Source organism: Apteryx mantelli, chromosome 29 (genome assembly GCF_036417845.1).
Source record: "Apteryx mantelli isolate bAptMan1 chromosome 29, bAptMan1.hap1, whole genome shotgun sequence".
NCBI classification, from domain to species: Eukaryota; Metazoa; Chordata; class Aves; order Apterygiformes; family Apterygidae; genus Apteryx; species Apteryx mantelli.
In genome coordinates, this window is record NC_090006.1 from 2,000,296 (window position 1) to 2,022,028 (window position 21,733).

General features: G+C 44.1%; 1 protein-coding gene across 1 annotated transcript in view; it reads left to right on the top strand.

Annotated features, from left to right (window-relative positions):
- ANTXR1 (ANTXR cell adhesion molecule 1) overlaps positions 1-21,733 on the top strand; it is a 107,270-nt gene that overhangs the window by 60,818 nt on the left and 24,719 nt on the right. Inside the window, exons 13-16 of the mRNA XM_067312435.1 lie at positions 715-810; positions 11,794-11,835; positions 20,461-20,556; positions 21,059-21,226. Coding sequence (XP_067168536.1) covers positions 715-810; positions 11,794-11,835; positions 20,461-20,556; positions 21,059-21,226 — 402 coding nt within the window. The remainder of the gene's footprint in view (positions 1-714; positions 811-11,793; positions 11,836-20,460; positions 20,557-21,058; positions 21,227-21,733) is intronic.

Below are 21,733 nucleotides of genomic sequence, written 5' to 3' on the forward strand. Positions count from 1 at the left end.
TCCCAGTTAGAAAAGAAGGGGATCTTCCAGAGGTGGTGGCTTCTGATGTGGGGAAAAAAATACTTAATATTGCTGTGGTGGTGGGTATGTTTTAAACTTCCTCAAAAGCTCGTGGCAGAACTACCCTGACTCACCACTGCTAAAAACCTGAGGAAAGCAGGGTGACCTGAGTCTTGGACCCATTGAGCTCCTCCTTGAAGTTTTCAGTTTGGAGCAGCCTTTAGTTCTGACATTACTTTCTAGTTTATGTGAAAGGGGAAAATAGTTACAAAGGAAGGAGAATGCTTGAAACTTCTTGAAACTGCTTGAATGCAGTGAAACATCATGTTGTTCTACGTTCTTTTTTTTTATTGGAAATATTTTTCAGTCTTTATAATACTCTGAGGAATATGGAGATAGTAATTTTGCTTCAAGGTGAAATAAGTGTTTTACATAATTGTGAGGTTGGCCTGAAAATCAAAACAAAACCTACAGCTCTCTAGGAAAGGAACTAGACATCTCAGCCACTCCTGCAATAGGTGAGGGGAGGGGAAGATGCCACATCTATCTGTATGAGGAGGGAGGAAAACTGTGGTTTGGCTGAAAAATAAATGGAATATGGCAACGGTCCTTGGAGCGTGTGCATATGCCTGCAGGCAGGATGTACTGGTCCGGTGCTCTGGAAAGGGGAGTGTCAGGTTAATGGTGCTCACACAGTCTGTGTTTCTTTTCCAGTCGGATGGGACTATCTTGGCTATTGCCTTGCTGATCCTCTTCCTCCTGCTGGCACTGGCTCTTCTCTGGTGGTTCTGGCCTCTTTGCTGCACAGTGGTAAGTCCTTCCCACCCTGGTCTACCTGCAACATTGCTGATTGCAACGTGCCATTTCTGCGTAAATAAGCTGCCAACAGAGTTACATACAGAATAGGGAAGCCAATTTGCTGACGGGCTGCAACAAATCCTAAACCCTGGAGATGGAGTAGCCTTCCACCTCTCTGAGTGGTCTCTACCGCACTTCAGCAAGTGTTTGTGTTGCTGTTGCATGCAGAGTTCTCCCCTATTTTTCTTTTATTTTGATTAAAGTAAAATGGAGGGCAGAAATCATTAACACAACAGCAATTCAGCCTTCCCTGGGTGTGACCAGTGAATGGGAGGCAAAGCTTTTAGTACGAAAGAACATTGCACTGCTGACACTGTTTCATGCTCCTTCATCTCCCTGGCCTTTGAAATGGAAATGTTGCTAACACACAAGACCTTGTCGGGAGCCTTTCAGTCTTATTTGTTGGTCACAAAATGGAAATGGTGTGCTGAAATGTTAGTTTCTATGAATTTTTAGAAAGGAATAGCTTTTCTGAGCTTTCTAATCCCCTCTATCAGCCTCCCAGTGCTGGAGGACTCCTGTAAAGGGTAGATACGCTGAGCCCAAACTGAAGTCCGTGTTCTGCCTCTTGCACAAGGAGAAGACATTTTTAAGTCTCCAAATTTTTGCAAAATTAAGTTACTTTTTTCAGGTTCACCATGTCTGAAAGCACTTTGAAACTGCCATTTGGATATTTCACTTGAAGCATGACTGTTTTTCACCATGAGCGATATCTTTCATCCATGCTGTTTCACAAAAAGTTCTGCACAATTACACAGCCTGCACAATTACAGAGCTAGTAATTAAAAAAGGCAGACAAAAATCAGGTGAAAATATTCAGAAAGAAGCGGTCAAGGGAGACAATGTGGAAATCAGGGGCCTTGAATTAAGAGATGAGCTTTGCTCTCACACTTGATCAAGCTGTATGACTGCAAAGATGTGCCATGCTGCTGTACATCTTTCCTGAGCATCCACTCGGGCTGCCTTTTCCTATGGAGATCAGGACAAGGACTGATTATTGTGGAACGTATAATACAGCAAAGCTCTGCTCTTGCTTTGGATCTTGTTTATGCTGCAAATATAGAACAAGGATTAGGGATGTACAGATGTCAGCGGAATTGGAGACTGGTTTTGGTGTGAGGCTGTGTGTAATGTTTCTGATGCTGCTTTTAAGACTGTCCAAACTGGCTGAGGTTCCTGGGTCACTATCATTCCTCCTGGTTTTAAGTCAGTTGTACAGTGTTGTAGGTTTACACCATGTTGTACCAAACCTACGGTCTGGTACTGAGAGCTGTGGAGCCACCAAAACTGCAAGAGCTGGTCATATCTGAGGATGAGTCTTTGCAGCGACATGTATTTCTCTATCCAGAGCAAGGATGGAAATCTCACAAGAAATATCTGAGTCTTCTGTTTCTGGCTGGAAATGCTAGGGGTAGAATGCTTCTTTTTGCAGTAGTTTGGCCTGAGATGTCCTGAGATGAACACCAGAAGGGAAAAAATATTTATTTGAACACTTCAGAACAACAAAAATATCAGTTCTAAAAATGGATAAAGGATCAGCAGTGTGGTAGGTTGCTGAGAATTACTTATCTAAACTAGATGGCACATTCCCAGAGAAGTCTGGCCATCTTCTTTGTGGGTACAACTGCAGGGAAGTTGATGAATGTGCACCCTGCATGGAAGTTGATGCTGGGATTTGGTTGAGAATTGAGGTGGAACAGAGGAAAGGCCCTAAGAGATGCTGCCATTTTAAGGTTCTGTTACAGGAGAGCGATGAAGCTGGTGTGAAAAAGGCATAAATAAAAAGAGGCAGGGTGTGGAGTAAAGAAAGTATGGAGCAATGCGTCAAGAAAGGTGGTGTGGGACTGCTCCACTGGAACAATAAGAGGTTAATGGTCATATAATAGCATTGCTTCAAGTGTGAAAAATACAATCCAGATAAGCAAAGCGGGTGCAGCAGAGATGGAGGAGTCTGTTATCCACATGAAAGAGTGTAAGCTTAATATTTTCCAGATTTAGGTTCTGTGTTTAAAAAACTTGTTGTAGATAAAAGCTTTTCCTCACCTCTCTCCTCCTTTACCTCCCACATTCCCTCTTACATGGCTCTCCAACTGGGAACTAGCACACTGATATTTTCCAAATGTATGTTAAACACATCCCTTGACTTGCTGGAAAGATTTTAATTCAGGATCCTGTACTAAATCTCTTCATCTCTCAGGGATGACAGTCTAGTATGTCTGGAAATAGACCAGCAGCTAAGGTACCTCGTTGTGTGTTGCTTACCCAAAGATTTTGGAAAATTGAAGACGAGTCTGTGGAGGGGTACCCAGCCTACTTGGTGTAGGGTGGGGAAACGGAGACCAGAGGAACACTGCTTATTTACTAGTTTGGTAACGGCGTATCAAGGAATGCAGTGTTGTCAGAAGAGAGTGAATTAAGGGCAGAGGAACTGGCTTGCACAACAGACCAGAAAGGCAGGCAAGCAATAACCTCTAATAATCCAACCGCAGGCCCAGAGACACTGCTGTGGATTCAAGCCCAGGGACATTTCAGAGATAATTGTGTAAGTGTCCAGGGGAAAAAAAAAAACAAACTTTTTTTTTCTTACCAAGAATAAATTTGGTTGAGTGACAAGCACATTTCTAAACCCTGAAATTCCTCCTGGCATGCTTTTTGATTAAATAGGAATCATTATTATCCAGCAGTTCTCCAGGAAAGACACCAAGCCAGCTTCATCCCAGGAGTAATGCGCTGAAGTCAATAGACTTGCCCCAGGGATTTATCTGGAACCCAGTATCTCCTTGGCATGCACCCATCAAGAAATGCTGTTTCCAAGTGTATCCAAGTTTATTGGTCTCAGAACTACTCTGGGATGAAGTCTGGAATTTACCGCTCCGTTTACGGTAGAGGTAATAGTTGCTCAGTGGATCAGAACAATAATTAGGCTTTTGCTGTGCCAAGTACCAGCACAGGCAAAATATCCCTTGACATCAGTGGGGCGATATAAAAGCATTGGAGCCAGGTGCTAACCTTTGAAGAGGTTTCAAGGATATTTGTTCAACAACTACAGAAAAGAGAAAAATTCCGCTAAGCTGCCGTACCCAGCAGTGTGCACATGAGAAGAACAATGGAAAACACAAGAGCAGCTGTAGCAGGACGACCCCCCTTTGCCCGAGCAGAGCCTCTTTGCAAAACAGCAGGGGCCAGATCCTTGCCCCACTGATAGCAGTGGGCGCTTTGCTGTTGTCTCCCGTTTCCCTCCCACTTTCCTGAACACAGGTAAAGCGAAGGAGTAAGGGAGCTCTGAAGAGAACTGTGTGTGCAAGGGGCTACTTATCTGCCCAAGGGCAAAATTCGCCTCCAGGGAGGAGGCCAGTGAAAGGCTCAGGTTTAATATAGGTGTAAGCCAAATAGATAGTAAGCCTCCAAAATAGTCTTAAAGAGGCTTGCAGGCACTCTGTTAAATTGGCTTTGAAATGGGGTTGGTTAGAGTGTTTTGGATGTATAGTGAAGCCATAATTAATACAAAAGTTGGAAGGCCTGTTTATGCTGGGACAATTTCCCTGTGCCAGTACGCTGCAGTGCACAGAGCAGGAGTCATGCATAGATGCTTAAACTGGCCAACCGACAGAGTAAAATGAGTTGTGTTTGGGGCACGCTTTGCACCTGAGCAGAGTCTGCATGAAAGCTTAGCCCTGGCACAACTGAAGTAGTCGCTACAGTCGGTCAGTTCTGAGCCTCCGGCTGAATCTTAGCTGGGGCAGGCCAGGGGATAAAACACAGGGAATGTGAGTGGAAACACCTCCCTGGTGCAGCTGGGACTCTGAGCTGAAGCATTTCCTCACATACTCGTATATCACAACTCCCCACAGCTTTATGAGGTAAACATGAGTCTTTGCCTCCCTTACACATCCATACCATGGCTTCCATGCCAGGGCATGAGAAGCTGGTCTATAGTAATTGCCCGTTGCCAATATATGCATCATCTCACTCATTTTTCTATTGCAGCTTCTTTAAATACGGGGGTGTGGCTGGCATATAAATGAGGTGTTGCTATTTAAGCATCTAGACGCCAGTCTTAGCTTTACGCCGCTTTCTGGAAGGAAGCATGGAAGAACCCAGCAATTTGTTTGGCTCTCAGTGTGTACTGCAGCTGACCGAAAGCTTTGGAAACGAAAAGCTGGATGGAGAAAATACAGTAAATGTATATTAAAAACACATGAAAATCATAACTAAACTGGAGGAAGAGGAGGGGAGGAAACGTATCGATGCTACAGTAACCCTGAAGAGTCATAAAATTGCATGGTGCACATCAGCTTGATGGAGATTAGTAACAAGGGTCCACGTATTCTGACTCCCGCTTGCTCCCATGGGCACAAGGCACAGTTTTTCCATAGTTAAGGTGATTTAGGGAGAAGGAAATACGGGGTCATGAATCGTCCACAATATTAGTGAGACAAGTGGAGAGAGGGACATGAATGTGGAGAGAGAAGTTGCCTGTGGACTCTGCAGTCCCTTCCCCGGGTTAGCAGCTGAGCTATTGAGCCAAACACTCGCCTACTGTAACGTGGTGCAGTTCCGCCGAAGTTAGTGGAGTTAACCTGGTATGCAGCATCCAAGCTCCGAGTCCACGCGCGCTGCCACTGATTGAGTGCCCTCATTTATACCAGTCAATCCAGAGTAATTGGAGGCAACACTGCTACTGTAGATTCAAACTAGCATAAATAACAACAGAACTTGACTTTGTTTAAAGAAAACACAGCCCTTCAGCTAAGGGATGTACAGTAGCTGCTGTGCACAAAGGGCAGTAGGAGGATAAAGTCTTATTAATCATCCAGAGTATTTGCGGCAGTTCTCCACCCCTCTCAGCCACCCTGTCAGTCAAGTCAGGATAGTTTAGATACAGATATAATGCTCTGTACCTGGCTGCCTTTAAACAAGTTAGCAAGGATCCTGAAAGTAGATTTTGACATGTGCGGCTATCTGTACTGAATGTTGTTTGTGCATGTCAGCTTGAAATCTTAGGTCTGAAGCAGCCTTGTCTCTCCTTCTTGGTAGTTTTGTTACATAGAAATTGATTCCTGTGTCTGCTTCTATGTCAACAAGAGAGGTTAGTTGAAAAGTATGAGCTAGCTTTCATGTTGGACTTCATTTACCCCTTACTAGTAGGTTTAGGAAGAAGGATGTATTGTACTGCAGATAAAGAATAGGGATAGGCTCCTGCTTGTACTAGAAACTATGAACTGTAGACCAAATTTCCAAGGAATTAATGGGTGCTTAAACATACAGCAGATAGGAAACAAATAAAAAGGAAATGTTTTGTTACCCAACTCATAAATAAACCATGAAACTTTCAGCCACAGGACTTAGAGGAGGTCAAAACTATAAATATAAATAAGTCTAAAAATGGATGGGTCAGATTCACAGAGAGTAGATCCATTAGTTTCTAGGAATGAGAAGGGTTGGCTTTGGTTTTGGTCACAGAGCTGCTAATTCCCAAAGGGTGAGAGAAGATCCCCCTGTACTTGTCCGGTTCTTATACTTACTCCCTTAGCACCAGCCACTGTCAGTGAAAGATGCTGACCTTACGGACTTTGGTCTATTCAGATACGGTAGTTTTTATGGCTCCAGATTTGTGCTTTCTAATGCACTAAGGCAGAATTACAGCGTGTTTCCCTGATGCTTTTTCCTGCTTACCTGTAAGCATCTTTAACTTCTGTTTTTTCACTAGTGTGTCAAAGTAAATGCTATAAAAAATCCTGCTTATTACGTAGTGAAAATACATGTTACATAATTTCCAAAAGAGTGGATGTAAATTAGGGCAAATTCTAGATCAGCTGCATCCTCCCTTCCCAAGATTTAGTTCCAGTTAGAGGCAGAGTTCTTTATATCTAATTTTGCACTGTTTTTGTGCATGGCCCTCATTTTAACTGATGTTCTGTTCCGTCTTAAAGCAGATACATTTCACTGACAAGGAACACATTGCCCCTATTTATCATATAAAACTCCAGGGAAAATTTCTGAGTATGTGTTTGCTGGACACTGCAAACTGGTGGAGTTTTCTACTCTCCCAAGATGGAAAACATTCTAGACACATTCCTGGAGTATACAAAATTTGGATTCAATATGTACTCTCTTTGCTTATGCCTGAATGGCTGCAGAAATTGCAGGGCAACAGAAAACCAGTCCTCTCCAGCACTTTTAAGCTTCCAGGAGGTGGCTAATAGTATTGCTCTGCTTTTACACTGGGTCATTCAGCAGAAACAGCTGCTCCTCTGTGCATGTGTGACATCAAGGCGTGTCAGCTGACAGGGACCTGTGTCAGTCGCATGCATGTTGAGGTCTTTGATGAAGGGTGATAGAACCGCTCCATCCCACAGTCCTTTACTACTTAAAAACAAGTGGCCGTGTTGTAAGCTTTTTTTTATAGCACAACAACGATGCAGAAACCCTTCAGTATCCCTCACCTAGCAAGCAAATGTGGTCGATGAATGATCATAATTTCCTTCTTGCAAACATAGGGGCAGGAGATACAGTCGCAGCAGCGATAACAAAAACGGCTTGGGGTTATCAAAACAATTGCAGCACACACGAACAAACATTTTGGCTTTGCCAGGCTAAACTAAGCTAAGCATTTTGCTTGGCCAAGCGTGCTCCCAGCTGATTGCATTCAGCAGGTCCATGTGTCATCTGGTGAGGCAGAGGGAAGGCAAGAGCCGCAGCCCAGAACAAAATGTGGTGGACTCAAACCTTCTGTGCCAGTACAGGCTGAATCTTCACTGGGTTCCCTGCCATGGCATTTTCTTTCTTGCACTTGAGTAATTGTTTCTGAAAAATGAGCAGGAGCAAGGCACTGTCTTTTGGCTCTGAGATCTTGTTGTTCCTACTTAGCATTTGTTTTGCTCGCTTGTGTGTGATTGGACAAAAATCCCATTCACTTCACTGCTCTGAGTATGCCAGAATGAGGGTCCCATGTGCAGGCACAGCTGTAAATACAAGGATCCAAAACGGAGAAAGAAAGGATATGTACTGTTTATAGATCAAAAGCCTTTCCAAACCTGGGCGGCAAGACAGAAGATGTGTTTTGTGTATGACTTGAACTTCCAAAGTTCTGACAGGCTCAGAGGCAGAGACAACCAAACTCTCAGCATCTCCAGAACTGTCCAAACTGTGTTGTGAACTTATGGGGTGTTCGGTTGCTGTTAGAAGTAATTAGCACTTAAAAGTGGAAGTAATCACTTTTTCTTCCTCTTGGCATGTAGTAGAGAAAACTTGATCTGTTCATAGAAATTGGGGTTTGTGTGTGTGTGTGCGTGCGTGTGTGTGTGTGTGTGTGTGTGTTGCAAGAAAGAACACAAATACATGGAAATCACACCCATCTCTTCGTTTCCAAGTCTGTAATCTCAAGAGCTTCCAGTGATATTGGCTAAGAAGTTGTGTCTGAATCCTTAACTGGACCAAGTATGTTGGCCAGATTATCCTGATGTTTCATGCCAATGCAAATCAAGAGAAACTCCACTGAAATCCATGATGTTACACCAGAATAATATCAGAGGAGGGAATAAGGCCGCTTCCAGTAGGGCATATTTTGATCAGATACCTGAAATTTCTCATCATCTGGTGGGTTTGGATTAGGGATTTTGACTCAAAAGGAGGTCTGCTACAGTGTCACCCATCACGGTGGCCAGTAACTAAAACATATCTGCAATGTGGCTAGAAAGGTTTTCTGTGTATTTTGGTACTTTGTATGTGCTGTGTGAGTATTTATCATGTCAAGAAACATGCGTAAGAGACTGTTGTCTCCATGTTCTTAAAACAAGGAGCACCACTTTGAGTAAACCATGCTGATAACTCACAATTTCCTCTCCAGAAAGCAATACTCTGTTTGATGCAGACCACTTTTCACCCACCCAAAGCTGAAGTCTTTCACCAAGGCAGTTAGTTTAACCCTCTGAGCCAAACAAGCTGGATAGTTTTTGTGTACTCAAAACACCCTGAGCATGTGGGACGTTAGAAAGTGCTGAGCAATGGAAGGCCAGGCAAATGGACACAAAGATATATAGAGGGTATATGTGTGAAGCTGTGCAAACGTGCCCGGGACGCTGAACAGGGTTAGATCCTAGAGGGCTTTTCCTCTCTCCGAGATAATTCAATGCCTTATGCTGTCAGGATGGCATCCTGCAGAAGGACTTGCAGGGCCAGCAGAGATGGCAAAAGATCAGTCTGTTGCAACATGTTTTCCAGGATTTTTTCCATGTTTTGCTTTCTATACCATGTGTACTTGTGCTAGTTGGGATGACTGAGTGGATATATCTCTGGTCTTTGTAAGTCTGCCTAGCAATCAAGTCTCATTTGTTTCACCTATTTCCTCTTCTTTCTTATAATTTTCTGGCTTCAGATCAATGCGATAGGAGAATGCACTTAATCAACAGCATTAAGTCTATAGCAACAAATACGCAACTAACATGCAGAGAATTTACGGTGAAACCCCCACAGAACACAGCAATTTGCACTGCAGTGCAAACGCAGTCAGCACATCCCAGTAATGCACAGAGAAAACAGAATATAGTCAGCATGCAACTTGTGCAACAGCAGTGTGCAACTGAAAAAATAAACACATCATGGAAAAATGCTGGAGGAACAAGCAGGATTATTCACTGGCGACAGTGCAGGATGCCACCAAATGAAATGCTGCATGCTCCATAAATGATACAGCAACATACCATGGTACAGGGCGGTACGCTGCCACCGGAGTTTAACCACAAGACAAGGCAGAGCTGTCTGTGGAAGCCAAGCTGATTTCCATGTCCTGCTTCACAATCTGCTCTGCACTACTGCCAGTGTAGGCTCAGATCGCCCAACAGCCCTGCTCTGGAATAGCTCAGGGGAAGGAAAGCTGTACTTTTGGAGGTGAATGCAGGGAAGAAGGAAGAGTGTGTCTTGGAGGGGGGAGTCTTAGTCCCTCTTGAGGCCATGTGGTTTCTGTGCGGGCCCAGTGGTGCACGCCTGGTAGCCAGGAACTTGGCTGATTCCTCAGGGAGACAGCCAGGATCCCCCAGAGCTGAAAGCACAGCCTAGGGATATCCCAGGGGTAGGCAGGGAGAGGGATGCTGTATCAGACACTCACCAGCTCTGCTTGTCAGCCTGAGCTCCTCTTGGGACGTCACCCCTCCTTCTTCCATAGCGTGGTCAGGGGCTTTACAGCCACGGCCTGGCCCACAGTTCTGCTGCGTCAGAATGAGGGTTGTTGGGCACAGGGCAGTGGGTTCACATAGTGCGCTCCTCAAATGTCGTTCCGTGCTTCCCCATATGCTTTGTGCTTCTGTGCATATAAACAAAAACTTGATTTTGATTCCTAATGCATGCAGGCTCTTTAACAGAGGTTCTCCAAGGACACTGTAGGCCCCCAGGAGCCCTGCTGGCCAGGTACAGGTAGAGACAGAGGTCTACAGCCACCATTGCTCCAAACTGAGATATAAACAAAAGACTGAGCCAGCCCCTGTCTCCTCCCCAGCCAAGGGCACATGCTCTTCATTAATGGCCACATTGCATGACTCGGGGTTTGCAGAAGAAAATAAAAACAGTGAGCTCATCAGAGAAGGAAAAACACGAGTGAGAGGAATTGTTGTAAATATTTATGTCTTCAGGGCCTTTATGCGACTGTCATTTTCTCTTTCTGCGTTTAAACAACCATGCTGTTATTGTTTTAGACTGTGGGTTTTTTTGAAGGGCAATTTTTAGGCCTACACATCTGCACCCCATGCCTAGGCAGCCTCTACACCTAGGACCCAGTCCTGAGAGGGGCTGGGGACACTCACTATGTCTCCAGAGGCACTCAGCACCCTGACAGCATCTGACTCATTGCCTGCTGTGTAAAGGAGGAACTTCTTCTTCCAGATAGACTTAAATCTCCCGGAGAAAATCCATCCCTGGGGCAGTCATATTGACGTGACTGGCTGGATTCAGTCTTTTGACTGCAATAGCTTTACACCAGGGGTGCATCTGGTGTAGGGGAGAAATGTTTGACGTGCCTGTATGCAACTGCCTTCCCTTTGGAAGGCTTTCTGTTGCTCTTGGAGTGGAGGGCTGTGATAATAGCCAACTGCCTGCTGAGCCTCAAATGCAAACTTTTTGCATGAAATAATAGCCTCACGCCCACATAAACTTAAATTGTTTCTATGGAGAATATCCTGGACCAGTCTAAGACCTCACCCTGACTGCTTTATTAGTTAGAAATGCTGGGAGAGCCTCAAATGCATATGTACATGTGTGTGTATATATATATATCTTTTTTAAAAAGCTTATGAGAGTGGAATATATTAGCCTGACAGTGTGAAAAGTATTTTTCACGACGGCATGAGGTGGCATGGCATTCTGCAATGAAGTATTGGCCTGGGAAACAGGAGGCTGGGGGGTTGTTACTGCTTTACAGTGCTTCCAGGGCATTTCATTTCACCTTGATTTCTCTTTCCAATCTTTGTCTGTTTAGGCTGTAAATTATTTGAGGCAGGAACTATACGCATATGCAGTGTCTGGTAGAATGAGATGCTGATTTTAGCATGGTCGTTCAGGTAAAACAGTGATTGCTATCAGTGTTGCTTAGGGCTGGCACTGACTATTGCTCCCACTGGGATTGGGAAGCTGGAGAAACAAGGAGACATTTCTTTGAATTTGCTGTGACCTCACACAGAGCAGGGATCACATAAAGAGCAACATGAGTCCAGAGCTGTAATTAGGAAAGTCTGTACAGCAGGCCTTTGACATGCCTCCTGTTTCCCCCTCGCTCTCAGTGACCCTGACGCCAGTGGCACACACAGGCACCCTGTAATCACGCAGTATCATAGCTAAGTTCAGAGATGCTCAGAGCAGCATATCCCCCTTTGTTTAAGTGACATTTGCATCGTGCTAAAGAACAAAGTATGGATTTACCATTCTGTTTCTCTTCTATCCTTCTAGATCATCAAAGAGCCCCCACCGCCTCCTGCAGAAGACAGCGAGGTAAGTGACACTGACAACCTGATTTCCGCAGTGTTTAGGACGAGGTTTTGCTCAGCTTTCTCACAAGAGGTCGTGTTTCTGCTGCATGGCAGAATATAGACCACAGCAGGAAGTTAAGTGTTTGTGCTCGGCTCTGTGCCCCTAAACCCAATAGCAGTTTAGCTAAACCAGGGACTTTCTATCTGATGTCTGCCATGTGTGCTTCACTCTGGTCCCTTTGCTTTTAGCCAGGCATGAGCTACAGATCTGTCTTTTATTTATTTAAGAGTGATTGTAGATCCATGCATACAGTATCTCCAGGGAGCAGGGAGGGAAGGAGGACAGAGGCAGATGTTTCTTTGGCTTGGTCGGAACAGTACTGCAGACTCTGATTCACAGACAGGACAACTCTTAAGCATACGTTTAACTTTGAAGTTAATGGAACCTAAACATATGTTTAACTGCCTTCCTGGTATGGCACGGTAATGATTTTGGTGTTTTAGCCTACATAATCACTCTTGACAGCTGAGTGCTAACTCACAACACTGATCTCTGGACTTCACTGCTATGAGCAAAGGCAGAGCACAGCAGCCCTCAATCTTTGCAATTGGGTCTGAAGACAGCAGCCCAGATTCTGAACAGATGTAAAGCCTGATATAACCATCTGAACAGGGGAAGAGTTGCACTGGCAGAGAAAGTTTTAATGGGGGGAAACAAGAAAGCAACATTAAAACCTTCAATTTAATTCTGCTCATTCTTTCTAGATGCATCCAGCAACTAACTGGTTTAAAGCTGTCACTGTTACTTGATAAGTAGATTCTCCCTAGAAATATGCCCAATTTTTTATCTACCCCTTTTTATAACCTCCTGCTTTCAGCACACAGAGAATCTCTTCTTTTGCTTACACCGTTTTGCACATGGGATTTCATTGAAAAGTCACTGGGCTGTGTCCAGAGCACATTGAAGTCAATGGGAGTTTTTCCATTGACTTCACTGGGGTTTGGATCAGTTCCTCCTAACTATGTAAGTGAGAGAAGACTTAGATCCATGCTCGGAGTGATGTGGTTGGTTAGTTCCCTTTGCTTTTTGCCTCTGGAGAGAAATTCATTGCCTGCTCCAGCTTGCAAGTGAAAGTTTGCTGAACGGAACCTCTCCCTGCTCTCCATAAAATCTGGCTCAGTGGGTGTGCTCTGTGCCAAGGCAGAGGCCATTAAAGCTCAGTGCTCTGCAGTGTTACCAAGGTGGAATCCAACCTAGCTTCTGCCTGCACTGAGCACAATGAAATAGTTCAGGGCAGCTGGAGCTGAGGCCAGTACTGGAACATCCATCTTGGTGGCACTTGTCCCCTTTAAAACAGACCTGAGGCAAAACCCCAAATCCGAAAATTCCTGCACCCCAGGAAGATTTGCATTTGGATCCATGCACTGCTGAAGGCACCCATCGCTCTGAATGACATATCAACCTACACCTCTATATGCAGGCGTCTGACCATTTTCCTAAGTAGCCATTTCTGTTGTTTGGGCTGTAAATAAATCCACTGGTTTTGTCAGCTTGTATCCTCTGAATGCAAAGGAAAATATTAACCTAAAATTGCACATGCTCTGTTCTGCATCACACATGCCTCCGAGCCAAGGGATTCAATTGCTGAAATTAATTAAAATGCATCATTCTGGAATGCTGGCTCTGTGCCAAAAGAATGGAAGGGGAAATTACATCTCTGCTCAGGGGGAAGGCATGCTTCACATACAAGGGAGGCCTTTTCTTAAACCAGTAAGTGCTGCAAAAGCAGACCATTTGCTGCAGAATAGACCGGTTACAGCAGACCAGTTGCAGCAGACCAGTTGTATTTGCCTCAGGTTCAGTTTGGTTAAACTGGTGTAATAGTTTCTCTGGACGTGTTACAGTTTCTCTGAGCCCTGATTCTGATGGCGAGGAAGAGTCCGTGGAGCTCTTTGGAAGGAATGGTCCGCTATTCATCTGTCTGTTTCAGACCTTTTCTTGAGTGATATGTTTGCCACTGGTCTTTTATTTTAAACTGTCCTGGTCTTGTACTCTGGAGAACGTAGGGCAAATCCTCTTTGTATAGAAGCAGCGTGTCAGTCTGCTTGCTGTTTGGGCACTGCACAGTGCCTGAAAAATTGCATTAATCTTGGATCTGTAGCTTACCTGCTTCCCCACTAATACAAGGCAAGGTCTACGTAATACTTGGGCTAATACTCTTACTGTTTCAGGACCCTGGGATGGATGGCTTTGGTTACAACAATGTGCCGACATTGTAAGGACTAGTCTGATAGTAGATACACATAATTTGACATGTACTTTCCACCAGAGCCTGTCCTCTAAGCTCAGCTGCTAAGTACTCAGTTACCCTAGAACCACCCTATAGAATTAAAAGCCAAAAGGGCCTTAAAAATGCAGTTTGTACTATTTTAGAAACCATGAAGCATCAGAGCAGTGTACTGACAGCTACTGTAGATAGGAAGTCACTCCAAAGTTCTTCAGATCCAACTAACATAAATTCTTTAAAATTCAGAAGTGCGCAGCTTCTCTCTGGTTCAAAAATGAATAGGACTTGAGGCTGTAACTTGCACTTTGCATTTTTTCCCAGACAAAAGAGCTTCTCACTAGTGGAAAAAATGGTAGAAGCTCTAAAAAGATGCATTTCATTGGTCCCATTTACTATTATAGAGTCTGATCCAGAGAATGGGACTGGCAGTAATATGATGCTTTCACAGAGGATTGGATATTCCACATTTTCTACTTTGCTAAAAGCAAATAGAAAATGGACTGGATTTTCTGCAATCCCTTTTTTTACGTGTTGTAGTTAGCTTTCCCCACTGCTGAAAACCTAGTAACTGTTCGACTCCAGTATGAAAGAGTGCTAATCCCTTAAGCAGCAGCATTACAGTTACAGTAAGATTTTTTTCTTCTCTCAAAAATCTTGGCAAAAATAAGACGAGAGGAATTCTTGCATCAGCAGAATTAGGAGCTGAGGCCCATATATCTTTGCGTTGCAAGGAGAATGCGTTATACTGTAACAATGAAGGGAAAGCAGCACTGCTGCCAGGAACTCGCCAAAGGTTTTATTGAACTCTACTTTAAAGGCCTTTTGAGACGTACTGGAGACACACTCACTGTTGGTGAAGGAAATCGTTATTGGCCAGAAACTTCCAATTAATTCAGTCAGAAATCGCGAATATTGTCAACTTACTGCTATGCTCCTTAGACGACACAGAACACTGGAGGAGGTTAAGCCTGGATGAAGGACAGATGGTTTTACTTACAGCCAGGAAAGATCAAGTTAATGCCAATCGGAAGAGGTGAATGCCTTGAGGAGCCAGCAAGCACCTTTCTGGCCTGTGATTGACTCATTGATGGTGGAGCAAAACCACATTCTTCTACCTCCAGTGCACAGGAAGGCTCTTTCTAGCCCTGCTGGAGGAAGACACAGCTGTTTTTATTCACGTGTCCATCACCTTCAGGCTGAGCTTATTGGAACAACTCTTATTCAGCTCAGACCAGAAGTTTACCAAAAGGCTGAAGCTGGTTCTCAACCCTTCTTCTACATCAAAAAAAAGACACTTTGGAGGGCTCTTTGCAGCTTGCAGCTATTCCTATCCACTACCTGACCCATGCCAAAGATCTGCTACGAGTCTGTTCCACAGGCTGTGACTGCAGTCAGAGAGTGTGTAAACCGGAGCACTCCAGAACATCCCCCCTGTCTTCTCATTGCTTCCCTGCTCCATAAGCAGAGACCAAGGCAATGTTAAAATATACTGCTGTAGCTTCATTTTCTGTCATTGCAGCCCTTTCTCCTGCAAAAGGGATTCAGGGACACAAAGTGCCCTGCAGCCTGGCAAAACCAGGCAGGAAACCTACCAGATGACCAGAGCATGCCCTCTTTCCTCATCGTTCAGACCTGCTTTTTCCATGCTGCTCTATCACCCGAGCTCCGCAGTCACCCCTAACATGGCACCAAGGCCAAGCCACCAACCAGCCTGTAATTAGATAATCCTCATGTCTGTTGTCATGTTACCCACAGACACCAAAGCAAGCACACCCAAGAAAGTCCTGGAGAGAAAGGACCATTCAGCAACACAGTCATGAGGTGCTGATGGTGATTATCACTGTTATAGGAAGCCAGCATGAAAAGGTGGAATTTAACTCGCTACATGGCAGCTATTAATAAGCCAGAAGATGAAACCTTTTGTTCAGCTTGAACCAGTTCGATTCTCTTGCAAGCTAATCTTTTTCTCCTAGGCACACAACTGCACATTCATGAAGCCAAAGAATGACTGACAGCGGTTCATCTGCTCTGGGAGCCTCTGGCACCCTCATTTATCAGTGTTTATTAATCTTTTCCAGATCGTTTTCCTCTCTCTTCCTGAAAAGCCTTGCTGGGGGGATAGCAAAATAAACTCTAGAGCAAGGGTCTAATCTGAATTTTTTGTAGACACCAAGGCAGGATATGTATTCTGTTATTCCTGAAATAAAGCCAGGTCACAGTGGTAGGCCAGCACTTTTCCTTCCCCTTTACTCCCCTTTTACCATGAGTTGCAGAAATCTGGGAGGAAGAGAAAAGGAACCTTTCAAGAGACAGGCATTTAAGAGAAAAAGAATTGGGATGTTATTGGGAACAGATGAGGTGTAGGTCTTGCGCCGTGAAGATGCAGACTTAATAGCCAAATTTAGTACAAAATGTCTAGGCAGTCCCAGCACAGCAAACTCCATTAGCGTAGAGGCAGTGAACAGCTGGGTGTTTTTCACCCTCGGAGTTAGAAAGAGAGCACCAAGGTTAATCCCCTTGACCTTGTAAGAAGCACTTATGTGCTACAAGACTCCATGGGGCAGCAACCTCCACTGTAAAATCATAGTTCAGACATGATCATCTCCAGCAGTACAGTCCCTGCAAAGGCAACCTGGGAGCTGGGGGTATAAATCCAGCGACCTGAAGTATTTCGTTCTGCAGCAGGATTTCCTGGGTGACCTTGGACACATTATTTGATTTTTGTGCAGCTTGGTGTTTGAGCCGTAGAGTGGGAACATCTCAACATGCTTTCTCCTTCATCTCCATCAAGACAAGGGGTTCTCTCTTAATTGTGCGCATGCAGCACTTTGCACATGGAGGATGTAATCTCAGGCAGAATCTTTAAGAATCTGTACCATAAATAAACTAGGAGTTTCACAATCAGTGAGACCAGTGAGACCTGGTTTTCTAAGTATTTGTGTCTCAAAGATGAACTTGTACGTGAATTTTCTGGTGCCTTATGAGGCTGAGCTCTTTCTTCAGCCTGTTCCTTAGTAGAGCATGTGTAGAAGGGCCTTCTCTCAGATGTTCTTGTGGTCTGTGAGCGCTTTCTGACATTAGTTTGCAGGCTGAGACCAGTGAGAGGCAAAGAAATGAAAAACACCAAGGGCATCTTCTTGCAGAACTCCTCTGGGATGATTGGAATTATGTAGGTGTAACTTCTTGAAAACCCTTTGCTGAGGACAGCCTAAATTGCCTTGAATGCAAAAGGTTAGCTTTCTAGCATCTGAATGTCTTTGTACCCCACGCTGGGTGATGTGACTGCTGTGTGTGGCTTGTTTCTTTTAACCCAGGCAGGTTTATGCAGCTAGTATTTGAAAGCTTGGCAGAGTCTTGTATGATAAGCAGAACCTGCCAAAGCAGGGAGAAGATGTCTCTTGAGAACTGAGCAAGGTGTCCTCAAGGCATTATGATGCTTCTGCATCTGAGAGGTGGCCATACAATTTGGAAACAACTCCAGTTTGGGGAAGAAAGGGAATCAGGAGGGAGCCGAGGGCTGTGAGCACATCATATTTCACCTCCAAGTTCCCTCAGCTGTAAAAAGGGGAGATAACATCTCTTACTCAGGGGAATGGCTAGCCAGTGTCTTACAGTGCTTTGTGCAGGCAGAGCACTCCATAAAAGCTAAATTCTGACAAGATTCAGGCAGCGCAGAAGCAACTGTGAAAATAATTATCAGGGCGGAGAGAAGGGTAAGTTGTCCAAACTTTTTCATATCTGGCCAAATTTAGTTTGAGTCCTTACCCTGAGTGGTTCAGATGTCCCTAGTGGAGCCTGAATTGTCCTTGTGTTACCCCACAGATGAGGTTCTCTCAGGTCAGGGTCAAAGTATACAGAGCCTGGCATGGACTCTGAGATAAACACGGATCTTTGTTTTCTGAAATCCAGCAGTTATGAATCTGGATCTCTGACTCTGAAATGTAGCTCTGTCCTGCTTCTTATTTTTTAAAAGAAACTCTGGCTCCATCTAAAGCAGATTTTGGGGGTGGAAAGATGCCAAGTTCTGTACAGTCAATTTCCAGCATCCTTAAATGCACTTGAATTTTCTGGTACTGTTTTTTATACTGCTACTGGGTTAAAGCTGAAGTTCTTATGCAGTTCTTCCTCAGACAAAAACCCCATTGTAGTTAAGCGTAGAATAATATGGCCAAAATGAGCCAGGACATGAGAATTCAGCCCCATGTTCTTGGCTCAGATCTTGCAAATGGGGCAGTGAGCTTGGATGCTGGAGATGTGGATTATATGCCTCTTCCTTCTCCTTTTCCTGCTCTCTCCTCACCCTGACCCCCATGTTTCCAATTCCTTTATTTTAGCTACTCACGTGTGTTGTAAGCATATTTGCCAAGTGTGTAGGACATCACTGGTGTTTTTCTTGCTTGTATTGCAAAACCTCCCATGCCCTTCAAAACGTATAAACAGACTCATCCTGAAGAAAGCTTGTGACTCCCTTGTTTTTCAAGTGTCCACTGCTGTCTTTTTGTGCGTGTGCTGTTTCTGTTGTTGTTCTGGCAGAGGAACTCCTATCTTAGATTGAAATGACTTGCAGGGCTTTTGAGGGCTTGTGGGGAAGATTTCCTAAACCCTGGCATTTCCTGTTGTGAGAAGTCCAGTCTATGCTAAGCTGAAGAGAAAGAAAGAGAATTGCTGAAGGAAAATATTTAGATGGCTTTGATTCCAATTTTTTTTAAAGTCCTCATGGAAAACTTCATGCAGAGATATTAAGTTCTTAGGTTGCAGCAAAGAGCCTCAGCAGCTCTAACCAGAGAGAGAAAAAGAGGTCAGCTAAGAAGGAAAAAACCTTGTATTTATGACTCAATTGTTCACTTTTCCTTTAAATCGGGACAAATTTTGCAGCCAAATTCATGAGAGTTTTTGTTTTTGTTTTTTACAAAAATGGTCTTGTTTGACATGAAAAGCATAGTTTGTCTTGGATTTTTTCTTCCTAGTTTTTCAGTTTTCCTACTGGGGAGTTCAATTTCAAAGTATTTTTGGCTTTTCCAGTTTTGGAAAGCTCCTAAGTTTTGGGGTTTGGCCAAATCCCTGTGAAAAATTAAAGAAAGAAAATAAGAGAGAGACCATTTTTCATTTCTCTCCACATTTTTCACAGGAAATACTTCACGTTTCTGATGAACTCTGCTTTTCAGCTTTGCCAGTTCATGGCCTGAACTGTAGAAATTAAAGAGAAAGGAACTGTATAGTTCAGAGTGTATGTGGACTGGGAACAGTGCAACGTTGTTATATAGAATATATTCACTAGAACTTTAGCCAGGCCCGTTTTAAATAAACTCAGGGAGACTTCCTTGATTTAATTAATTGGGCCATATCTGAATGCCGTAATGAAGGCCAGGATCCTGAACATGCTTGACCTTATGTATGGTGATGTCCCACAGGTTTCTACCTGCTCTATGTAAAACACATTCAATTTTGTACAGAATTTAAATCTCATTTTTTACAGAGGGCCAGAATTTAAGTCTGCTTTTTCATGCAGAGCCAGACTTTCTGCAGGTGTAAGCCCAAGAAAGCCACCGAAACCACGTAGCTTTCCCTGGGCAGCCTCCCCAGCAGAGGCAGAAGCCTATTATAAGAGCTAATTCTATTCTTGTAACTTTTCCGTTGGACCTTTCTGTCCTAATTACACTTGGCCAGCTCATCTCATAAAACTCTTCTCCCTGTTGGGCATTCACACTGGGGTAGTTCCTAGTTCACCTTCGCATAAGGGAATTTTTCTAACAACTCAGGAGCAAATTTGACTTTCTTGCTTTCTTGCTTTTCTCTGTATTCTGTCAAATCTGAACTACAATATGATGATTTATCTGGGTCATCGAGGATTCCTCTGGCATGGGGAGCTATGAGTCAGTGAACACCCATCACAACAACAGCTCTTCCCTCCCTAATCACAAGCATAAGGGAAGGGAAAGGATGGCAAAGGGGTAAGTCCCTGCCACCATCACGGATGGCTAGCGTATCAACCAGGCTTGCAGCCAAAAGACCCCAGCTCTTGAGCTACTCTCAATGCTATTTTGGCTGCTGCTTCTATAATTTTGCAACTTGGAAACAATTTTCTTCCCTAATTTAAAGATGATGAAAGACAGAGTCTTCTTTAAAAAGAAAACACGCTTTCTTGCTGGAGTTGGACTGTACCTTTCAAGTGGTGGTGGTGTTTATATCATGCAACATTTTCTTTTCATGAGTGTACATCTTCTGGAAAATAACCATCAAGAGACCAGAACCTTTACTGCGCTGGCTCTAGCAGGTTCAAAGGACCACATAGACTATGACTGTTTATTCCTTACTACCTCTATTCACGCTCCCTAACAATGCAACCTCCTGTTTTGTAGGAGGAAGATGATGATGGCCTTCCAAAGAAGAAGTGGCCAACAGTAGATGCTTCTTATTATGGTGGTCGAGGAGTTGGCGGCATCAAGAGGATGGAGGTAAATACACACCAGTTCATGTATCAGAAAGACTCATTTGCGAACTGAGCCATGATATCCCCTTGCAATTTACCCAGAAAGCAACTTAGGAGACAGGCACAGATTTCTTTAGGCTCTTTTGTACATCTGAGCCAAAATCTGTTTTATGTAGGAATATTTGAGAGCCAAGCGTAGACTCCTTAGGTTTGGGAACTTTTTCTTCCAGTACAGCAGGATCCTGGTCCATGTTAGGGATACTTGGGCAGTGTTGCAGTACAAATTACAAGAAAATATTTTTACAGTTTTTCTGAAAACCTCCTCCAATTGCATATTTCTCATGAATCACAAAGAAGGAAAAGTCCAAGGTTTGGGCTCCAGTCTAGAAGGAGGCTTCACAGCCTGTGCCCCACTCTTCACTTTGGATCTGGACACTAGGAAAATATGGACCAGGATCCAGTTATAACAGGAATGTAACTCTCTGCAGCAGTTGCTCTTATGATATGCCCTGATGATGTCTTTTCAGGTGCGCTGGGGTGAAAAGGGCTCCACGGAGGAAGGTGCTAAGCTGGAGAAAGCCAAGAATGCCAGAGTCAAGATGCCAGAACAGGAATATGAGTTCCCCGAACCCAGGAATCTTGGGAACAACATGCGCAGGCCCTCCTCTCCTCGGAAGTGGTACTCTCCAATCAAGGTAAGTCCTGTCCAGCTTTGTACTGCATAGGATATTTCCTCGATATCTGTGTTAAGTGGTCTGTTTTCACATCCAAGGCAAAGACGCAGAACTCTCCAGGAACTTGTGATCTCAAGAGGCTGTTAGAGCAGCTGTACCTAAGGAAGTTCCACTGAACATGTGGCCAAGGAGGTGCTGTAGAAAGGAGCCATATGGGGCTCTGGGAATTTTCCATCAGACTAATCAGGTTTTAGGGATGCTTTGCTTTCTTAGACCAGTTGATGTGCACTTGAAGAAAAGGATCCTGGTTTCTGCCAGGGATGTAGCTAGCTTCCGTAAAATGCTCTCTTTCCCACCCTCCTCTTACAGATTCTAATGCATTTCCAGAGGCAGGCCCTCCAGTGCACACTGCGTGTTCCCTGAGATGTAGGGAATAAAAAGCATCCACTTTTCTCAGAAAAAAGGGAGGAAAGAAGAAAATCACCGCCAAATGCCACCAGTGAGAGTAGCAGATCAAGGACTGCGGTG